The sequence below is a fragment of the Alternaria arbusti genome (genome assembly GCF_024043155.1).
Source record: "Alternaria arbusti strain BMP 1465 chromosome Unknown scaffold_2, whole genome shotgun sequence".
NCBI classification, from domain to species: Eukaryota; Fungi; Ascomycota; class Dothideomycetes; order Pleosporales; family Pleosporaceae; genus Alternaria; species Alternaria arbusti.
Window position 1 is genome coordinate 2,714,773 of NW_026249942.1, and position 16,493 is coordinate 2,731,265.

The window sequence follows — 16,493 nt, forward strand, 5'->3', positions numbered from 1 at the left end:
TCATTATGGCGGTAGAGCTTGAGCAGCCTCACCTCTCTTTCCTCACGAATCCGACGGGCGACGCAGCCATCGACGCCGACTTGCAATACATTCGGGACTTGGACTGGGCCAGAACCGCCGCCGGACTCATTTCATCGTGGCCTCGCGAGTTATTGTTACTCATCCACGTCGCTATGCTCTCTCCTCAACCACAGCTCTTCTTGCTTGGCTCGGATTCGACCGTTCTTTACAACACAGCGTATGGTCGACTGCTGCATGACCACCATCCGCTGTACCAAGGGCGACCTATAAGTCTCAACACAGCTCTAATTCAACAGCTTCCCGAAGTCGATATACTGAGCGGATACGCAAGCGAGAAGTCTGAATTGAATAGCGATCAACATATACCGTTCTTCTTCTCCCGAAATGGTCGCCTCGAGGAAGTTTTCTTGTCCATCACTACGACAGGCCTACCGCCGTCCCTGGGCGGCTTCCACGCCACAACCTACAACGTTACCCGAGACGTGTTGGAAGTTCGCCGCGAGCGTTCTTTAGACGAGTTCCGCAATGCTTGCGAGACTGCTTCGGACTTGGATACGCTGTGGCCTTCAATTTTGAAGGGTATATCTAACGGAGATGGGGACATATCGTTCGCTGCTTTATACCGCATCGAGACGAGCCAAGACAGTGTGAGCGAGACTGGTCCTTCCAACGATCAGACCAATTCGCTAGCCTTTGCCCTCTCTGGCACCGTTGGTTCCTTCCCGGCCGCACCCTTATCCGCAATCGAGCCAAGTGTGGATGAAGCATGGGTGAAAAGCTTCTTCAGGAGTGTCGATTCTCGTTCGCCGGTACTTCTCCAGGCTGAGAACGGTACTCTTCCCAAGGAAATGTGTGAAGCATCTACGAACCGATGCTATGGCGACATCTGCCACCAGGCTGTTATATTGCCAAGTGTCTCGAACCGGACTGCCAACGTTCATGCTGTCTTAATCGTCGGTCTGGCACCTCGTACACCTTACGACCGCTCCTACCAAGCTTGGATCAAGACACTCCATCGTGACTTCTCCCACGAGGTGATCTCGATGGCAAACGTTGAAGCTAGGAGCCGTACTGAGAAAATCCGGAGAGAAAGCATTGCTATAGGAAATGACATTTTCGCGAAAGAGGAAGCCCTCAGACAACAAGAGCTTGCTCGTGCAGCAGCTCTGGAGCAGCTCCATCTCAGCGAATCGCGGCTGCAAGAAGCCGTGGAGGCCAAACGGCAACAAGAGAAGTAAATGACAACCTAGTTAGGGTGTGCTTCCATTTGCTAACAGGGCGAAGCTTCGTTGACATGGTGAGCCATGAAGTACGCTTTGGATTCCGGATGGGTCGTTGCATGTCCTAACATACCGCAGATTCGAAACCCTCTTAGTGCTGTTATGCACTGTGCGGATTCCATAGCCCACTCGCTCTCTGAAGTAAGACTTCTCCTCAACGAGTGCGAGAAGCGAAGCGTACCCGATAATGACAGCTCCCGCACCGCCAATGACTTGCGAAATCTTAACAGCAGTATTGGCGATGCTGTCGATACGATCATGGCGTGCACCATGCATCAGAAACGTATCATCGATGACATCCTCTCGCTCTCCAAACTGGATTCGAATTTGTTGGAGATCTGTCCGACAGTCTTCCACATCAAGACTTTCCTGAATCAAGTCGAAAGCACTTTCAGAGCTGAGGCTGAACAGGCTGGAGTTCAGCTTGTAGCTATAGCTGATCCCTCATTGAGCGAGCTCGGCGTTGATTGGATCGATGCTGATCCGGGGAGAGTGACACAAGTACTATTCAACATGGTCGCCAATGCAATCAAGTTCACCAAGGATAGACCCGACGAAAGAGCTGTCACTGTTCGTATCGGAGTAGCAGCTTGGCCACCCACTGCTATCTTCGACGGACTCATCAAAGCAGTCCAAAAGAGTGAATCGACTGATCAACCGGTACTCGACGTTCAACCGTCGGACGGGTCAATATTCTTGTGGTTCAAAGTCGAAGATACAGGGTGCGGAATGGATGAATCGACTAAAGCGCGTGTCCTCAGCCATTTCAGCCAGAACATGCCCAAGACATACAGCAAATACGGCGGTTCCGGGCTGGGTTTGTCCATCAGCAAGAAATTGGTGGGCTTGCTGGGTGGCGAGATTGGCTTCCAGTCTCAGCAACACATCGGGTCGACATTTGCTTTCTATACAAAAGCATCTAGGGCTCTACCGCCGAGACCGTCTCTATCTACTAGAAGCTCCGAAAAGTCCATCACTACCGAAGTACCAACCTCGCCGCTGCCTCATGCGATGGGTACCGCTGCGGATGCGCCGCCGACCACCCAATCTAGCATCCTGCTTGTAGAAGACAACATGGTCAACCAACGGGTACTTAAGAAACAGCTGCAACTCCAGGGCTATATCGTTTACACAGCCGACAACGGCCAAGAAGCGTTCGACTTCATCAAAACTACGCAACACTGGAAAGGCTCGACCTCATCGCAACCACGCGTCGACGAGCCACGTATCGACGTCATCCTTATGGACATTGAGATGCCCATTGTCAATGGGCTTGAGTGCGCGAGTATGATTCGCGCTGCGCAGGAAGACGGGTCAATCGATAAGCATCTACACATCATCGCTGTTACTGCAAATGCAAGACCCGAGCAACTGAAGCGCGCGCGAGAGACTGGAATGGACGACGCAGTTCCGAAGCCCTTCCGCGTGCGAGACCTCGCAGCTGTTATAGAGCAATTGAGAATTGAGTGATTGGACCAGAGGATGCCTTAAGGTGAAGCCGTGACCAGCGCGCCTTCCCGTTTCGTCTTGTTTGGCTTTCACCTCGCCAGGGTCTAAATGCTTGGCGTGACAACTACGTTGCAACCTCGCATGGTGGCTTTCAAGATGTTCATATAGTGCAGTCACCTCGATACGACTCAAGGTATGTTGCGTAATAGCTGAGCATGCGCCCATACTAATCAACGACAGATGAGCTTCAATCTAGACGCACTCTTTCACGTTGCTGACGACTTGCGTCCCGAGACCTTTTCGCTTAGCCTGTCGGTACGCAAGGCGCCTGTTGTAGAGCCCGCGGGAGGCCTATGGCAGGAGAGCGCAGTCGATGAAGAGCAGGAAGCGAAAGAAGATGAAGAGGCCCGTCTGAGAACTACCATCGCAACCTTGAGTCAGCAATGCGAATACTGGAAAGGGCAGGCTGAGGAACGAGGCAAGACCATCGACGATCTGGACCGCAGGACTGCCAAAACCGCTGCTGGATCTGATCTTCCGACTGACACCGTACGCCGTCTCAACCGCCTGGAAAGTGAGGTTACGCGTCTGCAATCCGAAAACACGCAACTGAAGGACACACTCAAGACCATCGAGTACGAAAATGTCAATCTGGGCAATCAGAACGATGGAAAGACGCGGAAGCTGAAGGGTGCCAACAAGAAGGTCAAGATTGCTAAGGACATGGCGGGGAAGGAGGAAGAGAAAGCCAAAGACGCCCAAGGTGACAAGCAACGCCACCTCGCATCCGAACGCAGGATGAAGAAGGAACGCGGTGATGCTTTGGCTGCACTCCAGCAACAGAGAAAGCTCAACGGTGATCTGCGCGCGGAGCTTGAGGTCGAGCAGTCGGGTGCACCTCACATGCGCGATGCGGCTGCGGACCCGAACAACACCACTGTCATTATTCCGATTCAGTTTGAAATCCGTCGCACCGATGTACAACCTATTATGAGAGTCCTTCAGTGGCACCAGACGAATCTCACCGAAAGGTTCAAAGAGTGGTACAAGGACTGGAAGAAGGCAGCTACCGGCGAGGTACGCAAAGTCGTCGGCTCGGAGGGTGTGGATGATGAGAAGAAGAAGCTTGAAAAGCTGTATGGAGATATGATTGAGATGCCTGATGGTTATATGGAGACTGCTGCTGAGCACGATGGTTGGCGTTCGAAGCGCGCCGTGCAGGCGGTTTGTCGTCATGCTGAAGCGCGACATAACGGAGAGATGTAGGTGTCGGAAATAGTGGCTTCTTACAGGTTCCTACGTCTGCCTTCCTGCCTGATATGTAGTATTGAACGATACGCAACCAAAGAATCTGACGTACTGTCCACGGCCTCACACACAGCTCGCTTTCCCAACTCGTGCTCTATGATTGACTTCACTCCTCCTTTCCATCTGCAGGCGCTGAGCTTCCCAGTCCGGTGAGACAAACACAAGGCACTACTAAGTTTGCCGAGTAAAAGTAGTTGAAAATCCCAAGAGTCGTTGTATTGTGAAAGTCGTGTGTTAGCTAAGCACCGAAGATGATCCCTAGCATCCTCGACCCGCGGCAGGTCTGACGCACGACGCACGACCCTCCGACCCACATCACTCCGCCAAACAACACCGCCAGGGTTCAATAGCGACCATGTCCAACATCCTGCCCCTACACCACTCGTACTACCCCTCGCGCCAGTCGTCTCTCTCGCGGTCCGTAGACACTGCGCAAAAGCCATCGACATCCTCCTCTGCAGCCACAATCCGTCCGCAACCCGGCACACAATCGCAACCACAAGAGCAGCACATCGCAATGAGCGGCACCCCAAGTCAAGGGCCTGGGCTGCGGTATCCGTCGAATAAGAAGAGCATATATGACAGGAACCTGAACCGGAGTAAGAATGCAGAGCTTAGTAGAGCTGCGTTTGCGTACCTCTTCATTGAGATGATTGCGTATGCGCAGAAGGGCGCGAAGGATGTGGGGGACTTGGAACAGAGGTACGCTAGATGCATGCAGCTGCTGAACTTCACATATGCACTGCGACATAACGCATTGGGTTTCTAGCTGAACGTGTTCTGACACCATCTAGACTGAATACACAAGGCTATCCCATTGGCCTCCGCTTACTCGACCTTCTCCTCTCCCGAACCGCCAACCCCCTCGCCAGCATTCGGCCCACGCGTATCCTGCCTCTCCTCCAGTTCATCGCACAACAGCTATATCGCTACCTGTTCGGTCGACCCGCGGACGCATTAGAAAAGTCTGGCACCGACCCAGGACAGTACATGCTCTTCGACAACGACCCGATGGTGAACCAATACATAAGTCTGCCTAAAGAACTGTCGAGTTTGAACTGCGCGGCCTTTGTTGCGGGCATAATTGAGGGTGTTTGCGATGGTGCGGGGTTTCCGACCGAAGGCGTGACAGCGCATAGTGTGGGTGACGAGGAAGGCAAGGGTCTATGGCCTGGAAAGACGGTCTTTTTGATCAAGTTCAAGCCTGAGGTATTAGAGAGGGAGGAGATACTGGGCAGGGGTGGGGGCTGAGCTTTGAAGGGTCACTTAATTCTCGAAAGGCAGCTGGATTCAACTGCTCATGATGGCATAGCGAGGCGTTGTGGACTTTCTGGAATTCAAGGTTGCTACCAGTCACCATGTATACCATTGCACTACCGAATCAACTTCCACGAGACTATCCGTCAGTTTAGAACAGGTCCCCATTTCATGACTGGTGACTCCGCTCAAAGGTCCCGTACGCACGTTGCGCCAGCATATATAGCCTCTCCCACGCAGACTGCTATCACCGACTACTGGATGCGGCAAGCGCATCGACACGTGATCGTGAAGCTGATGACAAATGCTGATTGGCCAGACCATCCGTGGTATGGCGCATCTATTGGAAAGAACCTTCCACAAGGTTGCGCCATCGCAGTCCATTAAAATACAAAGGTGCAGTCTGAGTCTTACAACCACTTCAATACACTACAGCCGCCTTTCAACAGCCCTCCAGCAAGACACAACACTCAAATTACTCAACACACAACCGCAGCACGCCGCCCCGACAAGTACCCCAACATCAACCATGCCAACAGAGATCTCAGCACCCCTACACTTCCGCACTCTCCTAAACGGTCACACATATCTCATCGCCGACTTCTACGCAACATGGTGTCCACCTTGCAAGCAAATCGCGCCCATCTACAACCAACTCTCTACCGCACACACCTCACCAGGGAAATTCGCATTCGTAAAAGTCAACGTGGATGAGCAGAGAGAGATCGCGGGGCAATATGGTGTCACAGCTATGCCGACGTTCATGGTCTTCAAGGATGGAAAGAAGATTGAGGAGATCAGGGGCGCGGATGTGAGGGCGCTGAAGGCTGCCGTGGAGAAGGTTGCTGGTGAGTTGGGGAAGGTTAAGGATGAGAAAGTGGAGGCGAAGAAGCCTGAGGTCAAACCAGAGGTCAAGGAGGACAGCAAGAAGGAGGAGGATGAGAATACCGTTAGTGGGAGTTATGGGATGACTGGAGGGAACAATTGGAAGATGTCGTTGCATTAGATATGGAAGACGTTTGGGAGGTGATAGCCACATGCAGGTCTGGAGGGCGATGTCTTTGTGATACCCAGGAATTGAATGCATATTGTAGTAAACATTTACCAACAGCTATGTACGCGATTAAGACCGTGATTAGTATACGTGATCACTATCCAGTGTACGTCATCCTGTCGCGTTGGTGTTGGATTTGTAAAGTTGAGACGCGTAAGGACACCTTTCAGACTAGCGATCGCCACCGCGGGACCCTGATAGCCGCTGTGCTGCTCTAGCTCCCCACCAGATTTCCCACCGCTCTTCAACACACATTTGGAGCTTCAACTCATCCTTGAGCTTCATACACTTTCAAGATGCTTTTCCGCAATTTAATACCCGCAGCCATTGCGCTACTGCCCGCGATTGCCTCGGCATCGGCCGTCATCGACCTCACACCCTCCAACTTCGATGATGTCGTTCTTAAGTCCGGCAAGCCCGCCCTTGTAGAGTTCTTCGCTCCCTGGTGCGGCCACTGCAAGAACCTCGCCCCCGTCTACGATGAGCTCGCTGGTGTCTTCCAGCACGCCGGAGACAAGGTCAGCGTCGCGAAGGTCGACGCCGATGCCCACAAGTCGCTCGGCAAGCGTTTCGGTGTCTCAGGCTTCCCTACCCTCAAGTGGTTCGACGGAAAGAGCGACAAGCCTACGGATTACAGCGGCGGACGTGACCTCGAGAGCTTGAGCAAGTTCATCACAGAGAAGAGCTCGGTCAAGCCTAAGGTCAAGGGCAAGCTGCCTAGCCAGGTCGTCTACTTGGACGACAAGACCTTCAAGGAGAAGGTTGGAAAGGACCAGGATGTGCTCGTTGCCTTCACTGCTCCATGGTGTGGACGTATGTCCTCCTAGCCCCCTCTCTAGGAATGTCTCATAGCTAACATCTTGACAGACTGCAAGACCCTCGCCCCCGTCTGGGAGACCCTCGCCAACGACTTCGTTACCGAACCCGGTGTCTTGATCGCTAAGGTCGACGCTGAAGCTGAGAACTCTAAGGCCCTCGCACAGGAGCAAGGCGTGTCATCCTACCCGACCATCAAATACTTCCCCAAGGGCTCCACCGAGCCTCTTCCCTACAACGGCGCCCGTGCCGAGAAGGACTTCGTCGACTTCATCAACGCAAACGCCGGTACCCACCGTGCTGTAGGTGGTGGTCTTGACGCCACTGGTGGCACCATCGAGGCCTTCAACACCCTCATTGAGAAGTTTCAGGGCTCATGGGCCGGCGGTGCTGAGGAGGCCAAGACCCTCGCCGGTACTCTGCAGGACAAGTACGCCGAATACTACGTCAAGGTCTTCAACAAGATCGGTGCCAACCAGGAGTACGCTGCGAAGGAGCTCAAGCGTCTGCAGGGACTCATTGCCAAGGGCAACCTGGCACCCGAGAAGATGGATGACCTGATGAGCAGGAGCAACATCTTGAGGAAGTTCATGGGTGATGCTGAGGAGGAGAAGTCTGAGTTGTAGACGACCCGTGCGTGAAGTAAGATTCCGCAATGAGGCATACCATCAACACTATTAAGATGATAAGATGAGCTGGGGGCGCAAAGAGGCCTGGCGCAGGAGCGACAGGCATACGTGATCATGACAATGAGAAAGAGGAACAAGTAGCAGAGAACCAAAAGTCAATACCCAGATTGCATACGATCTATGTAATTTAACACCAAACGCCAATGACTGAGACATGCGCGATGTACACCGCCTGCTTTTGACCAAACATGCTGCCTTCCCTGCAAATCTACTTGCCAGACCCTGAGCCCTTGGTACCGTCTCCGGCCTGGATAGTGGCTTCGAGGTTATCCAGCCGCCGTGACATATCATCCACTACGCATCGTCAGCATCTAGTGTATCTGCTTTAGACATGCTTGTACTTACTCTTGGCAAGCAGCTCGCTGCTGACTGTGGTGAACTTGGTGTTGAGTTGATTCAGGAGATCGTCAACAACTGCTGTGAGCTCCCCAGAGCTCTCGGCATCTTTTGAGACGGCGGACTATACGCGTGTTAGGTAGAGCGGGGCATCGTGAGTGTAACAAGCACGTACCGCAGTGTCGCTTTGCGCGCGGTCTGCTAGTGGCTGCGGTGTCGCCATGACTGAATGTGTTTGTGAGGAAAGTAGAGACGATACGAGTAGTCTGCAGATTCGAGAAAATTTCAGTACCTCACAAGGCGATTGTCAAGCTGTTTGCTATAATACAACAGGAGAGATGCGCATACGGTGGATATGTAAGGTCGCGGAGCACGTGGTCTTCGCCGCGGCTTCCTGCCCGTTTCGTAGGCGGTCAAGCTAGCGTGCACGCTAAGATGTTTCTGCGCCCAGACTTGGAAGTTCACGAATTATTTTCTGGGAAGCTTTGACGTCTTGACTTTTGCGACGTCCGATACTCCACACCCTTCAAAACTCCCTCGAACTCAGACGATATGGCGAAGAAAGGCGTGCTCAAGTCGGCGCTCGACAACTACCAGGGCCGCGACATCAAGCGCGAGAAGCAGAAGAAGTACGTCAAGCAGGCGCTGAAGCGCAAGGAAAAGCGCGAGGCCAGGAAGGCCGCGGAGGATGGCGAAAAGGATACTGAGGAGGGCGGCGTGCCTGTGCCGTTGGATGAGGTAGAGGTGAAGGTCAATGGCAAGACAAAGAAGTCGAAGAAGGACAAGAAGGCCGACGCAAAGGCTGCGCCAGCAGTCAAGGAGCCCGAGTGGGAGACCGAGGGCGAGGATGACGACGACGACGCAAGCGACGATGAAGACGCGCCCAATGGACTTCAAGTAGACCTTGATCACCTCAACGACACTGATAGCGACATCAGCTCAGACGAGGAGGAGATACAGGCTGAGGAGGCCGCAGAGGAGGATGAAGACGCTGAAGATGACGAGGACGAGGACGATGACGAGGATGACATTGCGCTATCCGATTTGGACTCTGTCGCTTCAGAGGACAAGGGTGATATTATCCCACACCAGCGCCTTACCATCAACAACACCGCCGCCCTCACCGCAGCCTTGAACCGCATCCAACTCCCCTACTCGAAACTCGCTTTCTCGGAATACCAGTCCGTAACCACCGACGAGCCTGTCGAGATCGCCGACGTCGAGGACGACCTCAATCGTGAGCTCGCCTTTTACAAGCAATGTCTGTCCTCGGTCAAGGATGCGCGGAAGAAGCTGAAGAAAGAGGGTGTGTCGTTCTCTCGGCCGGCCGACTACTTCGCGGAGATGGTCAAGAGCGACGAGCACATGGGCAAGATCAAGCAGAAGCTGATTGATGCCGCGGCAGGCAAGAAGGCCGCTGCTGAGGCACGCAAGCAGAGAGATTTGAAGAAGTTCGGAAAGCAGGTTCAAGTCGCGAAGCTCCAGGAGCGCGCCAAGGAGAAGAAGGACACTATTGAGAAGATTCAAACTCTCAAGAGGAGTACGTGTTACCTATATCCGAAGACTTGACTGGCAGTATACTGACAAATGTGCAGAGCGACAAGGAGCCGACATCACAGCTACCCACGAGGAAGACCTCTTCGACGTCGCCGCCACCGCAGACGACGACAAGTCCGACCGCCGCGGTCGTGGTGGTGCTGGCGGCAAGGACTTCAACAAGCGCCAGAAGAAGGACTCGAAGTACGGCTTCGGTGGCAAGAAGCGTCACGCGAAGAGTAACACCGCCGAATCCAGCGCAGACGGGAGCGGTTTCTCGGCTCGCAGGATGAAGGGCAAGCCCAGCGGCGGTGCAAGCAAACGGCCTGGCAAGGATAAGAGGGCGAAGAGACACTAGGTGGTGTAGTCATATGGAAGGCTGAGTGACAATCACATGTCACGTTCTGCATGCGTATGGCGCTCTGGCGTTCAGGGACTGAGTCTAAAAGCACACTATGTATTCTAAGAGGCGGAATGTCTTACTTTGCTAGGAGATACCAATGCACAATCGTATAAACGTCTGAAGTCACTTCGCACTGCCGCTGATATATCGTTCCTCGATTTCAGATGAGAGAGTTGGCGCCCACATACCGCCTCGTCTGGGCGATATCGCACGCCATCAACCCCCGTGGCGGTATACAAGATCGTTTGTATCGGTCTGTCGGCGCCCCATATTGGAGCCCGATAGCTCCAGGCGCCAGTCCCGCCTTCACCGCGATACCGCAAACCACAAGCGACGACGTCATCTAACAAACGCTCGCAGGCTATAACGTCCGTGCTTGCTCTTACAGTATACATTGCCCATCCCCCTCACCTTCATAAACTTCTCAAGTACCACCCCAGACTACATTGACTTCGCACCGACATTACGATACTCGACGATACCACAAGTCCTCGATTATCCCTACATCTTACCATGGACAAAGGCATCTACTTCGAAGGCGACGATGAAGTCATGCCCTTCAACAAATCCACTCCAATCCCCGCTCCCAAAGTCGACAAGCCAGTCGATGAGCTCGCCTTCATCGACGTCGAACCCAACACAATCTGGTACTTGAGCATCATCCGACCACACATCGATTCCTACGAACTCATCGGCCCTGCGAAAGCATTCCGCCACCTTCTCCCTCAAATCGAAGACGTCGTCAGTAACTCACCTCCCGCAATCGACAAGCTTGCCGTCATAAAAGAGAAGCCAAACGACGACTTCCTATTTGATGATGACGAAGATGAAGAGAAAGAGGTTGATGAAGAGTTCTTGGAAAAAGGCTTCGATACATTCATTGTCGAGGGCCAACGTGGCGTCTATACTGTACTGAAGATACATCGCGAGATCAACAAAGATGTCTTCGATATCCTGCCTGCGCCCGTCTACACCATCATCTCCGCCGGCCCTCTTGCCCACGCCGAGCACCATTCCTCTACCTCCTTGTCTTCGAAATTCGAGGCTTCCAAGCCAAAAGGATACGCGGCTACAACCAAGCTTCACGCCTCCTACGTCGAACGCGCTGATGCAAAGGAAGACGCTGAACATATCTTCACCGTCTTACTCCTGGATACGGAGGACGTGAAGCAGACCAAGAAATGGGAGAAGGGGACTAAAGGAGGGGGTATCTTGATCGGTATGAATGCGAGTAGTATGTGGGAGGTGAAAGTGATTTATGCCGACGATCCGATTGGCAGGGCGCAGGAAGAGGCTGACAGGGAGCATGACGGGTTCGTTCTGTAATGAGATAAGGGGGCGGAGAGGTATCTGGTGCGTCCACGGTGTTCAGACGGTTGGGTGATGAGGTTATGAAGTACTCCCCGGTCTTGTATGAAGCTAAAGCCGGGAAGCTTTTGGTGTCTTGGAGAGAGACGGAACTACCCATGGCGTCCAGGATTTTGGCTTCTCATTCACACTTTCTACGGGCTTTGCTGTCGTCTCTTGTATGCTGAGACTTTCTATTGCTTTCGTAATGACTTGTTCGCGGTGGAGGAAGCGGCCGTCTGGGCCTCGTGGTGCGCGCATGCATCCTGCGATCCGTGGAGGGTCGTTTGTTTTGCTGTTCTTTCGTACGAGAGCGAGGTGCGTAGTGAGTTGCTGACGTGCAAGTCGTCTTTTCTGGATTCGGTTCTGCTGCTTTGCGTTGAGTTTGTTGACTGGCGTCTCAACTGGTTGCTCGTTGGTTGCTGACATGTTGATCGATGCTTGGGGTACTGTCTCAGGCGTCCTTGCGATGACGGCCCGCCAATTATTGTACGGGTGGGAAAAGAAGAGTAGTTGGATATCTTAATGTCAAGAACAATGGTTTCAGGGCTTTTCTCAGTCTAAAGTTTGCAAAAAGCGTTCGTCGTGCATTGCGGATCAAAGACATGCAGGAAAACAATGCCACATGATTTGTTAGTGATGACGTATGACGGTCAGGCGATGCGGGGACGTCTTGCAACGTCGTGAACACACGACCACTACCACAACACCATCTCATCGCAACGCGTCGATTGCTGAACAACAACGAGAGGCTCTCAGCAACACATCCAGCACGAGAAATGTATTGTTGAATTAGGCTCACACGCTAGGCCCAACGGTGTCGGTAGAAAATCGGGTTTGACTCAACGGCCGACAAAGAACCTCACGCCACGAGTCGAGAACTTTTTGACCTCCCTCCCTCCAGAACTCCCGAGCCCAGGGGACGGACGCCAAGGAGACTAAGAATCTATTACGCCGCACCGCTACTGCACTTCAGTGGACCTCCCTCGTCTTGGGTTTAGTTGCGGAAGCATGCCTCTGCTGCATCGGATTGTGGAGCGGAATCCCATCGGACCTAATCCGGTATACTATGCAGAGCCCAACGCTCTCGGTAGTTCGAGCCACCGACCGACGACGAGATAATTGCTGTTATGCGCCAATACAAGCCTATGCACGATATTATTGCCAACCTATTGAGGCGCCTTCCTTCGTCGCTCGTAGGCTTCCCCACCATGGCGTCAAGAGACAACAGGATTGAACTTATGCGGTCACACTCGGTAGCATTCCGCAACAACACCAACGTTTGAAACAAGCCACAGGCGGAAACAGAAACACGCTACAGCTTGTCTCTCCACCAGAGATTGCAGTGTGGATACGTCGGAAAAGGGTCGTTGGTGATAGGCCTACGGCTAAAGTGCAGGTTGAAGTGAACCATTACTGACTCAGGAGTGCTCCATCTCGCGAACCCACCAGCCTGGATGCACGCCTTCATCGTGTAAATTGAGTCTTAACAGCTCAAATAAGCGCAACAACAGGCTCAATTGAGGGCGGCCGATATATATAATGGTGTAGACCGTTACCATCCGTGAGTCTTGCCTTGGAGTCGCTCTTGACAATCACACAAACTTCAGTAGCCGCTCTACCTCCGAGACCCGTATGCAGTCTCTATCTTTGGCACAGTGGGTACGAGCACAGCGAGCGCTAGATGGTAGGTAGTAGCTCACCCGAACTCAGACGTGAGTGGGCTTGCAGTCTGGTTGTGTCTGGATCCCGATCATCACGTCCTTCAGCATGTGCGATCCCGCCGTGCCCCCCTTTCCGTCATTACTCGTTTCACGTTGAAGAGGCGGAGAAATAATCTTGCTGCATTTTCATGCGCTGAGATATTGGAAGTGGAAAGAGATATCGCAACACTGATGATAACAGCATTCTGCAAATCCTTCATGAATGTCAATCCGCTATTGACCGAATGCTGAATTCTGCTCACATGTTCCTGTACTACTGTGCATAGTCTGCACCGGCAGCGAAGTTCCGTCGAGCATGGTACCTGCACCTCACCACTTGACGAGACCTCCGACCGCCAAGTCTCCTACTGCCAAGATAATGGTTTGAAACAGGCACCCGAATGGTGACAAGCCCACCACCGCGGTTCCCAGGATCGAAAAAGCGGGCGCTACGGGGGTCAATACCACAATGACAGCTCTCATCCCTTCGTATGGTCATCTCGCTTCGCCACAGCTGTGCGGGATAGCGGAAATACGGCCACAGCCAAGAGATCTCGGCCTCATGCGTCGATGGAAGGAAACACCTGAGGCATTGTTTCATGGTGCAAACCAACGTCGGCGAAGAGGGGTTTGCAAGGGATGGGTGGAAAGACCAGCTCTGGTCACTGGAAACGGTTAGCGACATTGACCACGGCGCTCAGATAGGAATGCATGCTCAGATACATAAGAAGCAAAACACCACCACCGTGGAGAGCTCATCAGCACACTTCTGCACACTGTCTTTCGCTTCTCTTCAGCTTTTCGCTACTACATTCGTTTCTACAGGCTAGTCCTACTATACAATCGTTTTTCATCTTCAAACCCACTACCAACCACCAAACCAACCACCACTACTCACCTCAAACATGAAGCTTTCCATCATCGCCGCAGCTGCCATTGCGCAGATCGCCTCTGCCCACTACACCTTCGATGTCCTCGTCACCGACGGCCAGGAGTCCAAGGGCTACGAGTTCATCCGTGAGAACACACGTGCGGAGAAGTTCAACCCCACCAAGTGGAAGAACCCCCTCGACAACATGACCCCCGACATGGACGACTTCCGCTGCAACAAGGGCTCTTTCGCAAGCGCTGGCAAGACCGGCGTCAAGGAGGTCGCAGCCGGCACCAAGATGGCCATGAAGCTTGCCTACGGCGCTACCATGAAGCACCCCGGTCCCGCTTTCGTCTACATGTCCAAGGCGCCCAGCTCCGTCAAGGAGTACGAGGGTGACGGCGAGTGGTTCAAGATCTTCGAGTCTGGTCTTTGCCACCCCGACAAGGACATTCTTGGTGATGCTTGGTGCACTTGGGATAGCAACAAGATCGAGTTCACTGTCCCGGCTGAGGTGCCAGAGGGCGAGTACTTGATCCGCTCTGAGCACGTTGGTCTTCACGGTGCGCACGATGGCCAGGCTGAATTCTACTACGCGTAAGTTCTTCTCTTCACTACTTCTACGATAACATCAACTAACACATGACAGTTGCGCTCAAGTCAAGGTCACCGGTGGCGGCAGCGGCACCCCCGGCCCCACCGTCAAGTTCCCCGGCGCCTACAAGAAGGACGACCCTGAGTTCAACTTCAGCATCTGGGGCGGCTACAAGGACTACACCTTCCCCGCCCCCGCTGTCTGGGATGCCAGCACCAGCGGTGGTGCTCAGTCTCCCGCTCAGACCCCTACTGAGGAGCCTGCTGAGGAGACTTCGCCTGCTGCTTCTCCCGTGCCTTCTTCTGAGGAGCCTGCTGCTAGCAGCGAGGCTGTTGCACACAACTCTGAGAACTGCAAGGGTGGCAAGGCTAAGCGTGGTCGCCGTGCTTTCCGCGAGGCTCTTCTCCGAAAGGAGTAAGATGTGTATGTTTTGTATGATCTGGAGGATTGAAACGATGATAGGCTAGACTTTATGATCTGGTCGACTTTTTGTATATATACTTTTTTGATAGGCGCAGCCGTGCTGCGCTTTCTTGTAGATGTTGCTGGATGAAAAATACAATCAGTACTGTCAAAGCAAACTATCTTCTTTCGAGTGCACTGTGGCAGTCCTTCATTTTATCTTGCGATGGATGGTATGTAGATGTTCACTAAGGATGACATGTCTCCTTGGGGTTCCCTCATGTCTTTATCATATCGTCACTTTGACCAACAGCTTTCGTGTGAAAATATGTTTACAGGAATGTGTATTAGGCTGCGAGTGTTCGGATGTTGTAGTCTGAGTTTGGCTACCTGTGATTATGTCTTTGTTGCGACACCCTGGGAGACGGAACCGTCGCTTCTTCACTAGATAAGGTATATCTTTTGCACTTTGTGCATCTTTTCCGCAATAACTTTCATAACAAGACGTTGCTGTAGTACACCCCGCAATCGCGCAATCATCTCCATCGTCAACACGCTAATCCAGAGTATGTTGATGTTCTGCTCGAGCGTGAACTTGTCATCGATTTTGAGGTCTTCTATCAGCGTGACAGCATTACGAATCATGTCACCCACCGTGACACGTACCGTTTCCTGTTCGAGATGATTTGTTGACCATGAAAGCGTGCCCATGGTACGGACACTTACAGGTAGTAGGAAGGGGTTTATCTGCAATATCGCCAGGTACGGAGGCTGGAAGTTTTTGCAGGCGTTTGTATGACGGTGCACAACCCCATCTAGATATTCGTGCATTTCTCCCATCGATAAGATTTGCCTCCAGTACCATGTTTTTCGAACTCGCTCTATGCCGAAAGAGAGTCCTGCGTCTAACAGATTGATGCCATGCGAGTCAGGAGGCTTGTAGATCTTCTTGACCAACTCGGTTAGCTCTAGATGAGCGGATCCAGTGATGTCGAAGCCGAGTGCTGCGTTCTCAAAGACAAAGGCCATGACACGCTTACGCTGTTCCCTCATGGCCGCCATTTCGACCGGCTCCTGGCTTTCGGCTACGTGTGCGTCGGACAACCAATCTGATTGTTGGCTAGCAGCGGTCGCTAAAGGAAAATGCTCCTTCCAGTGATCTTGAATGATGGCGCTGCTTGTTGACTTCGCGAATGCGCTTCCAGCACGTGTACTGAAAAATAAAATATCGGTCAGCCAACCCTCCACAATCTCCACTTCAAGACCAGCTAGCTGCCCAGATATTGCAGATATATTTCCACGTTCACGAAAGCCCGGGATAAGCGAGTAGCCCGCAAGGGCTGCTTCTCTCTCTGAGAGATAATCACCGTTGAATGATTTTTCACGATGGGAGTGGTGGGGTGAGTCTTGTCTGATAGCCCATGGG

At 52.8% G+C, this 16,493-nt stretch overlaps 8 protein-coding genes across 8 annotated transcripts; 6 read left to right on the forward strand and 2 right to left on the reverse strand.

Annotated features, from left to right (window-relative positions):
* Nucleotides 1–5: 5 nt before the first annotated feature.
* J4E86_002524 (uncharacterized protein) lies at nt 6–4,016 on the forward strand (the record flags this gene model as incomplete). The annotated part of the gene is made up of 3 exons (XM_051443083.1): nt 6–1,255; nt 1,397–2,726; nt 2,991–4,016. The coding sequence occupies 3 exons, from the start codon at nt 6–8 to the stop codon at nt 4,014–4,016; spliced, it is 3,606 nt and encodes a 1,201-aa protein (XP_051306671.1).
* A 397-nt stretch (nt 4,017–4,413) lies between these two features.
* On the forward strand, nt 4,414–5,309 carry J4E86_002525 (uncharacterized protein; the record flags this gene model as incomplete). Its single annotated transcript, XM_051443084.1, has 2 exons — nt 4,414–4,760; nt 4,853–5,309. The coding sequence occupies 2 exons, from the start codon at nt 4,414–4,416 to the stop codon at nt 5,307–5,309; spliced, it is 804 nt and encodes a 267-aa protein (XP_051306672.1).
* A 535-nt stretch (nt 5,310–5,844) lies between these two features.
* Nucleotides 5,845–7,811, forward strand: J4E86_002526 (uncharacterized protein; the record flags this gene model as incomplete). Its single annotated transcript, XM_051443085.1, has 3 exons — nt 5,845–6,268; nt 6,694–7,182; nt 7,237–7,811. The coding sequence occupies 3 exons, from the start codon at nt 5,845–5,847 to the stop codon at nt 7,809–7,811; spliced, it is 1,488 nt and encodes a 495-aa protein (XP_051306673.1).
* A 271-nt stretch (nt 7,812–8,082) lies between these two features.
* On the reverse strand, nt 8,083–8,433 carry J4E86_002527 (uncharacterized protein; the record flags this gene model as incomplete). Its single annotated transcript, XM_051443086.1, has 3 exons — nt 8,083–8,168; nt 8,220–8,334; nt 8,386–8,433. The coding sequence occupies 3 exons, from the start codon at nt 8,431–8,433 to the stop codon at nt 8,083–8,085; spliced, it is 249 nt and encodes an 82-aa protein (XP_051306674.1).
* Nucleotides 8,434–8,762: 329 nt separating this feature from the next.
* J4E86_002528 (uncharacterized protein) lies at nt 8,763–10,104 on the forward strand (the record flags this gene model as incomplete). Its single annotated transcript, XM_051443087.1, has 2 exons — nt 8,763–9,750; nt 9,806–10,104. 2 exons carry the CDS (start codon nt 8,763–8,765, stop codon nt 10,102–10,104), a joined length of 1,287 nt encoding a protein of 428 aa, XP_051306675.1.
* A 558-nt stretch (nt 10,105–10,662) lies between these two features.
* On the forward strand, nt 10,663–11,398 carry J4E86_002529 (uncharacterized protein; the record flags this gene model as incomplete). The annotated part of the gene is given in 2 exon segments (XM_051443088.1): nt 10,663–11,368; nt 11,385–11,398. 2 exon segments carry the CDS (start codon nt 10,663–10,665, stop codon nt 11,396–11,398), a joined length of 720 nt encoding a protein of 239 aa, XP_051306676.1.
* Nucleotides 11,399–14,104: 2,706 nt separating this feature from the next.
* J4E86_002530 (uncharacterized protein) lies at nt 14,105–15,083 on the forward strand (the record flags this gene model as incomplete). Its single annotated transcript, XM_051443089.1, has 2 exons — nt 14,105–14,667; nt 14,720–15,083. 2 exons carry the CDS (start codon nt 14,105–14,107, stop codon nt 15,081–15,083), a joined length of 927 nt encoding a protein of 308 aa, XP_051306677.1.
* Nucleotides 15,084–15,511: 428 nt separating this feature from the next.
* J4E86_002531 (uncharacterized protein) lies at nt 15,512–16,129 on the reverse strand (the record flags this gene model as incomplete). Its single annotated transcript, XM_051443090.1, has 2 exons — nt 15,512–15,838; nt 15,944–16,129. 2 exons carry the CDS (start codon nt 16,127–16,129, stop codon nt 15,512–15,514), a joined length of 513 nt encoding a protein of 170 aa, XP_051306678.1.
* Between the last annotated feature and the right edge of the window lie 364 nt (nt 16,130–16,493).